The 8,958-nt window shown below is 44.1% G+C and overlaps 1 protein-coding gene across 1 annotated transcript; it reads right to left on the reverse strand.

The window, feature by feature from the left end:
- Positions 1-2,076: 2,076 nt before the first annotated feature.
- Positions 2,077-5,480, reverse strand: LOC137501554 (uncharacterized). The gene is made up of 3 exons (XM_068228750.1): positions 5,452-5,480; positions 4,215-4,414; positions 2,077-2,603 (listed from the first exon to the last, which is right to left on the reverse strand). The coding sequence occupies exons 1-3, from the start codon at positions 5,460-5,462 to the stop codon at positions 2,077-2,079; spliced, it is 738 nt and encodes a 245-aa protein (XP_068084851.1). The 5' UTR covers positions 5,463-5,480.
- Between the last annotated feature and the right edge of the window lie 3,478 nt (positions 5,481-8,958).

The raw sequence follows: 8,958 nt of genomic DNA on the forward strand, positions 1-8,958 counted from the left end.
TTTGCCGTTGTCTTCCACTCCACAGCAGAGGATGCTATTAATATCATCCTACCCAGCCAAACGGAACAAAATAAGCACATCAATAGATTCCTTGGATGTCACCTTAAAACCATTCAGGACAGGACTGTATATGGAACGGTGTTACAAGCGTCAGACATAATTCAGTCACTTTCATGTCGTCAGAGCTGATGCTGAGATTGAGGCAGCAACAAATTGAGGAAATAGTCCAGTGTTAATACCACAGTAACTCAATTTAATTTTATCTCTTGTATATGCCTCCTACAATCGCATCTTTAATTCTCAGCCAGGATGATCTTCTGGATCACCGATATTCTAACTGTTGCTACAACTCTCTTCTCGCGTGTGCCTACACAATATATGTCTCCTTATCGTTATTTAATCCTATAAACAAACAAATCCCATGGCACTAGAGCCCTGACGGGCCTTGGACTACCAAGCGACTGCTGCTCAGCCCGAAGGCCTTCAGAATTTGAGGTGACGTATGGTCAGTGCAACGAATCCTCTCCGCCGTTATTCTTGGTTTTCTGGATCGGATTTAATCTCAAAATAGTCTGTCAAATTTGAACAATATTTTACAGTTTCATTCCTTATCCTCACCTACCTTGTTTCTGACAATCCTCTTGTTCTGGATCTAGCACAGATCTTTATTCCTTGTGGTCCATGTACCCCTTCAATCATTCAAGATTGGTAGGAAGCAAATGTCGTTAATATCGTTACAGTACATCATTGACATTTCGTTATCCTATACAAAGGTTTCTTGCAGGTTGGATTCTGTTGGTGTGTTCGTCATCAATGTGAACTTTAAACAAGGAAAATACAAAGCACTGGTGGACCAATGAAACCCCTGCCAAGCCTGAAGGTGTGAAGGTTACGAAGTAACGTCTGTGGTCGGCTCAACGAATCCTCTCGTTTGTTACTTTCACCACTGGGACAATGGATGTGCTCTACTAGGGCACTCACAACACTCAAACCAGAAACAAAGCCAGCCAAACTCCATGGTGCAAGAGCCCCGAAGGACCTCGGCCTACCAAGTAATTGCTGCACAGCCCGTAGGACTGCAGATTACGAGAAATCGTATGGTCGGCAAGACGAATCCTCTTGGCCGTTATTTCTTCGCTTTCTGGACTGGGGTTGCTATCTCACCGACAGATAGGCTGAGTGGACCACGAACCAGTCTTCAGATCCAAGAAAATATTCCTGACCTGGGCGGGAATCGAACCCTGGATGCCCTGTCAGGGTAAGAGGCAGGTACACCACCCCTATACCCCGAGGCCGGCCGCACGACGCTCCGCCTTAAAATTTTGAGACGTTCCCAATACACATTCTGACTCCGGGCGTTGGTAAGTTCGCTCTTTTCAAAAAGACATTCTACTCTCTGAAATGCGTTTTCGACCATTTTGAAGCCATATACTGTCCACATGTCGGGGCACTTTGCGAAAGGAACGAAGGAAGGAAGGAAGGAAGGAAGGAAGGAAGGAAGGAAGGAAGGAAGGAAGAAATAAAGATAGAAAGACATAAATTAATTTTTCGCACTCCTCACGACAATTTTATCTATTTGATTCCGTTTTTCCCCAATCTATATTTGTAGAACTTCCTGGAACGAATCAAAGGACACCTCACTCGAGGCGTTACCTCTCTGGAGTCCAGCTCTAATTGCTATTTACGTGGCATGGCGATTTTAGTACCTCAAGATGGTGACGATATTGCCTCACTTTGATGACGTCATACCAAAGACATTGCTCCATCCCCTTTACAATGAGATTTATAACACAGTCGTAGCGTGTGTTTCCTGGAAATTATACTATATTTCATACATGTATGCATTTTTAACTCTCACTGCTCCAAGTATAGGTGTGCTCCTATTAAAAGCCTGAACTAACCAGACACAGCCAGCACCCGATAAAAATTTTGACAGATTGACAGGAATGAAAATATATATTCACAGAATAAGGAGTGAAGAATTTATTAAATAAAATAATTACAGTACATTAAGCAGGGATTTACATTGTAAATAAATAAGTCAATAAATAAATATTTCTTTTAGATGATTATCAACTATATAAGCTTTGGTGATGGCGTTCCGTGTGCGTCGTGGGATATGTGCGCTCGATATGCAAGCATATGGGCGTCCCCTTGCACACTTCTTCCCCAGCCTCCTCCATATCCACCTCCTCCACCTCCGCTACTCTCGTAGTGGTGTCCGCCTCCACCTCCGCTACTGTCGTAATGGTGACCGCCTCCACCTCCATATCCACCGCCTCCACCACCACCGCCGTGATCGTGTCCTCCATCAGCATGAGCTATGTATGGTACCTTGATAATCTCGTAAGTGGTCTTATCTCCTCCATCTCCTCCACCTCCTCCACCTCCCCCAGCAGCTGCACCGGCTTTTGAGAGAACCTTGAGAAGAAGAGCAGCCACAGCAAGTACCAGGGCAAGCTTGGAGATCAAGAGTGCCTTGGCTGCCAGTAAGCCGACGAGCTTGATGCCGATACCCTTCAACAGCAGCAACTTCCCCATCAGGGCCAGTGCTATGATGCCCACGATACCCTTCTTCTTCTTTTTCTTTTTCTTGTCTCGCCCTGTTAAGAGAAGAAGACCCGTTAATGAACCTATATATGATTGTTGGGGATTTAAAAGTAGACTAACCAGTTCCTCACTCATGGGAAGTACAGAGGTGTGAAATCATTATACTTAAAGGAGAAGATAAAATGCACAATTTCCTTTGTTTTAATTTTTGCCTTCACTTGCCCTTCTAATTTGTCCCATGGAATTTCCTGTCTTACAGTCAAATACTAATTCAACTGATTAAAATTTGTGAAATACTGTTTTTTATTCATATTTTTTAAAATATTACATTGATATTACATTTTTCTGTTTGATCTGTTGGCAACTGTACATCATCATTCATCAGTTTCCGAGGGTTTAGATGACAATTATTACAAAGTATAGATAATCATATCATCGCTCAACTAAAGCAAAATATCACATAACCATTTCATAAGATTCCATTTTTTGTAACTTCACTCAAAAGAGGAATTAAAAACGGTCAATACAAACTAAACCAAACCAAACCAAACCCCATGGCACTACAGCCCTTGAAGGGCCTTGGCCTACCAAGTGATCGCTGCTCAGCCCGAAGGCTTGCAGATTACGAGGTGTCGTGTGGTCAGCACGACTAATCCTCCCGGCCGTTGTTCTTGGCTTTCTAGACCGGGGCCGCTATCTCACCATCAGATAGCTCCTCAATTCTAATCACATAGGCTGAGTGGACCTCGAACCAGCCCTCAGGTTGGGGTAAAAATCCCTGACATGGCCGGGAATCTAACCAGGGTACTCCGGCTAAGAGGCAGGCACGCTACCCCTACACCACGGGACCAGAAGTCTAAATTATCTATAAAATCATCACTGATGTAATTTAAGGAAAATATAACTTGTGTTCTGTAATTTACTAGAAACAGACAACAAGTACCACGTAAGAGAGTCCCACTGCAGCACAAAAAGTTTTACGTTCATTTTTATGGGCAGGTAGTAATAAGCAATACCGCAACGGAAATAATGAAACAATAGTGTTGAGTCTAAAAACATTCCTACCTCTAAAACCATACGTGGGCAAAATCCCACAACTCGGCCGGCAATCAAATTTGGAAAAGATCGGTCATAGAACTGCTAGGGGGTAATGTATCATATTACCAGCACTTGCTTAGCTAGCACCCTACTTGTGTCATATGGCATGAATCAAATAACGAATACCGAGCTCGATAACTGCAGTCGCTTAAGTGCGGCCAGTATCTAGTAATCGGGGGATAGTGGGTTCGAACCCCACTGTCGGCAGCCCTGAAGATGGTTTTCCGTGGTTTCCCATTTTCACAACAGGCAAATGCCGGGGCTGTACCTTAATTAAGGCCACGGCCGCTTCCTTCCAATTCCTAGGCCTTCCCTACCCCATCGTCGCCATAAGACATATCTGTGTCGGTGCGACGTAAAGCAAATAGCAAATAACGAATGTGTTTATGAACATCGAATTTCGTTCCACGGATAAAAGAAAGATGGACTATGGAATAATAAGTACACGCCAAAGGGGGCCCAAAGTTGGCAATGGGAATTTTACGTTAGAAGTGAGGTGTAAAAATTGCATTTCTACGTTTTCACATTTTGCGCTAGCTATGGATGGAACCTATCAGCACACTCACCTTCTTCTAGAAAAGTGTCGAGGGGAACTTCTTCGGCCTCCATCAAGTACCTGGGCATGTTCAGCTGTAGCGAGTGGGTTGTCATAAAGAGTCGGATTCGTTCTATCAACAACTCGTTGAGCTGATCGTGGCGGTCCTCGGCGTCTGAAGGAAGTGCACTTTCCACCACCTCTGTTGATGTTAGCGTCTCCGGTATCGATCTGTAAAAGAAAGTAGCAACATTGTTGAATTTTATCTCATTGATGTGAAAAAGAACTCAATTCAGAGCGACCTGTTCACCAAGGACGTGGAAGTCTTATTCCGTATATAACTGCTTCTTGGACAGATTTAGAGCTGAAAGATGACATAAGCATATTCTAACAGCCGAGAAGGCTACGATATTTGTTGATATTCATACGAAATGAAACTCTGTAGAGCTGATCGAAAAACCTTGAGGAACGTTGATAGAAATATCTCTATAGTGGAGAGTATTGCTTTGAAGGGAAAATGACTTCTGCTCAATCAATCAATCAATCAATCAATCAATCAATCAATCAATCAATCAATCAATCAATGCCACCACTAATCTGCATTTAGGGCAGTCGTCTAGGGGGCAGATTACTTATCAGTTTTTTACCTACATTTCTGTTAATTATTTTCAACGAACTTGGGAATTCATTGAACATTTTCCTTCATAATTTATTCCAATTCCTTGCGCCTCGTCCTATAAATGAATATTATCCCCACTATGTCCACTTGAATTCCAACTTTATCTTCATATAATACCATTTAGTCGAACATCTCGTCTGTTTACTCCCAAATCTTCCCAGCCCAAAATTTGTAACATTTTCGTAACGCCACTTCTTTGTAAAAAATAATTCAGAAAAGATAGTGCTGATTTCCTTTGAATGTTCTTCCAGTTCTCATATCAAGTAGTTCTGGTCTGGCTCCAGTACACTGGAGCCGCCATACTTTAACTGCGGTCTTACCAAGAACTTACACGGCCTCACCATTATATCCTTACTACAACCCCCAAGTACTCTCATAACCACGTGAAGAGATCTGTAACCTTTCTTAACAACCTCCTTAATATTATTACCCTAAAGAAGATAATTCTTTATAATAACACTTAGGTACTTACCTTGTTCCCCATGAGGTACTATCACCCCATCAACACAATAATTAAAATTGAGAGGACTTTTCCTCTTAGTAAAACTTACAATTTGACATTTTATCCCATTTACTACCATACCATTACCCGCTATCCATGTCACAACGTTCTCTAAGTCCCCCTGTAGTCGCTCACATTCCTGCAGCACATATACTACTCTATACAGTATAATATCTTCTGTAAAGAGCCTTATCTGTGATTCTAGACTTTTAATCATATATATAAGATAATATAAAGGTCCAATAATACACTGACTGACAGAGCAAATGCAACACCAAGAAGGAGTGGTCAGAACTTTATGCCAATTGCAGGGTAGACTGACGTCACTGAGGTATGCTCATGATGTGAAATGCGCCGCTGTGCTGCGCACGTAGCGAACGATAAATGGGACACGGCGTTGGCGAATGGCCCACTTCGTACCGTGATTTCTCAGCCGACAGTCATTGTAGAACGTGTTGTCGTGTGCCACAGGACACGTGTATAGCTAAGAATGCCAGGCCGCCGTCAACGGAGGCATTTCCAGCAGACAGACGACTTTACGAGGGGTATGGTGATCGGGCTGAGAAGGGCAGGTTGGTCGCTTCGTCAAATCGCAGCCGATACCCATAGGGATGTGTCCACGGTGCAGCGCCTGTGGCGAAGATGGTTGGCGCAGGGACATGTGGCACGTGCAAGGGGTCCAGGCGCAGCCCGAGTGACGTCAGCACGCGAGGATCGGCGCATCCGCCGCCAAGCGGTGGGAGCCCCGCACGCCACGTCAACCGCCATTCTTCAGCATGTGCAAGACACCCTGGCTGTTCCAATATCGACCAGAACAATTTCCCGTCGATTGGTTGAAGGAGGCCTGCACTCCCGGCGTCCGCTCAGAAGACTACAATTGACTCCACAGCATAGACGTGCACGCCTGGCATGGTGCCGGGCTAGAGCGACTTGGATGAGGGAATGGCGGAACGTCGTGTTCTCCGATGAGTCACGCTTCTGTTCTGTCAGTGATAGTCACCGCAGACGAGTGTGGCGTCGGCGTGGAGAAAGGTCAAATCCGGCAGTAACTGTGGAGCGCCCTACCGCTAGACAACGCGGCATCATGGTTTGGGGCGCTATTGAGTATGATTCCACGTCACCTCTAGTGCGTATTCAAGGCACGTTAAATGCCCACCGCTACGTGCAGCATGTGCTGCGGCCGGTGGCACTTCCGTACCTTCAGGGGCTGCCCAATGCTCTGTTTCAGCAGGATAATGCCCGCCCACACACTGCTCGCATCTCCCAACAGGCTCTACGAGGTGTACAGATGCTTCCGTGGCCAGCGTACTCTCCGGATCTCTCAGCAATCGAACACGTGTGGGATCTCATTGGACGCCGTTTGCAAACTCTGCCCCAGCCTCGTACGGACGACCAACTGTGGCAAATGGTTGACAGAGAATGGAGAACCATCGCTCAGGACACCATCCGCACTCTTATTGACTCTGTACCTCGACGTGTTTCTGCGTGCATCGCCGCTCGCGGTGGTCCTACATCCTACTGAGTCGATGCCGTGCGCATTGTGTAACCTGCATATCGGTTTGAAATAAACATCAATTATTCGTCCATGCCGTCTCTGTTTTTTCCCCAACTTTCATCCCTTTCGAACCACTCCTTCTTGGTGTTGCATTTGCTCTGTCAGTCAGTGTACTTTCTTGTGAAACCCACCTCTTAATCATTACAGGATCAGATAACGCTTCACCTACTCTAATTCTCTATTTCCTTTTGTTTAGTCCAATAGCCCATGTTCATCAGAAATCTGCCATGACCTACCCTATCAAAAGCCTTGAATACTGACATTCTACGAGTCGGAGCGTGGAATGTTAGAAGTTTGAATCGTTGGTGTAGGTTAGAGAATCTGATAAGGGAGATGGATAGACTAAAGTTAGATGTAGTTGGTATAAGTGAAGTACGTTGGCAGGAAGAACAGGATTTGGTCAGGCGACTACAGAATTAAACACAAAATAAAACAGGGGAAATGCAGGAGTTGGTTTAATAATGAGTAAGAAAATAGGGCAGCGGGTAAGCTACTACGACCAGCATAGTAAAAGGATTATCGTGGTCAAGTTAGACACCAAGCCAATGCCTACCACTATAGTGCAGACATATATGCCCACTAGCCCAGAGAATGACGAATAAATCGAAAGAACATACGAAGAGATAGAAGATTTAATACAATATATAAAAGATGACGACAGTCTAATTGTTATGGGAGACTGGAATGCAGTGGTAGGCTAAGGAAGAGAAGGTAACATAGTAGGAGAATTCGGATTGGGGCAAAGAAATGAAATAGGAAGCCGGCTAGTTGAATTCTGCACCTATCATAATTTAGCCCTTGGTAACACTTGAATCAAACACCACAAACGACGGATGTATACATTGACGAGACCTGGAGACACTGGATGGTATCAAATAGACTTCATTATTATTAGGCAGAGTTTCATAAACCAGGTGTTGGAATGCAAGACGTTCCCAGGAGAAGATGTGGACTCTTACCACAACCTGTTGGTCATGAAATGCCATCTGAAATTGAAGTTGAAGAAAGGAATACAAGGAGAGATGGGATCTAGACAATTTGAAAGAAAAAAGCGTGAGGGATTGCTTCGAGGAACATGTAACACAAGGAATAAATGAAAAGGCTGAAGGAAACACAGTAGAGGATGAATGAACAGTCATGAAAAGTAAGATCAGTAAGACTGCTGAAGAAAAATTAGGGAGAAAGGAAAGATCAACTAAAAAACAATGGATAACTCAAGAGATACTAGACCTGATTAACGAACGACGAACGTACAAGAATGCAAAACAAAAGGAGGGCAGAAAAGAATACAGACGAATCAAGAATCAGGTAGATAGAAAGTGCAGGACAGCGAAGGAAGACTGGCTGAAAGAGAAGTGCAAGCATGTTGCAGGTTGTATGGTCCTAGGAAAGGTAGATTCTGCATACAGGAAAATAAAGGAACCCCTTGAGAAAGGAAAACTAGGTGTATGAACATTAAAAGCTCAGATAGAAGACCACTTCTAGGGAAAGAAGGCAAGTCAGAAAGATGGCAGGAACATATCCAACAGTTGTATCAAGGTAAAGAAGTAGATGATAGGGTTCTGGAACAAGAAGAAGCTGTTGATGCTATTAACATGGAAGACCCAATTTTGAGGTCAGAATTCGACAGAGCTTTGAGAGACCTAAGTATGAACAAGGCACCGGGAATTGATGACATATCCTCAGAATTACTGACTGCCTTAGGAGAAACCAGCATGGAGAGGTTATCCCGTTTAGTGTGTAAGATGTATAATACAGGAGAAGTGCCATCCGATTTTTGGCAGAATGTTGTTGAACCTATTCCCAACAAAGCCGATCCTGACAAGTGTGAAAACAATGAAACACATCGACAGTTGTTGCAATCCTTCCTGCTCCCTTGTTTATAGATAGAAATATCATCATCATCATCATCATCATCTGTTTACCCTCCAGGTTCGGCTTTTTCTCTCGGACTCAGCGAGGGATCCCACCTCTACCGCCTCAAGAGCAGTGTCCTGGAGCTTCAAACTCTTGGTCGGGGGTTACAACTGAGGAGTATG

Source organism: Anabrus simplex, chromosome 7, assembly GCF_040414725.1.
Source record: "Anabrus simplex isolate iqAnaSimp1 chromosome 7, ASM4041472v1, whole genome shotgun sequence".
NCBI classification, from domain to species: Eukaryota; Metazoa; Arthropoda; class Insecta; order Orthoptera; family Tettigoniidae; genus Anabrus; species Anabrus simplex.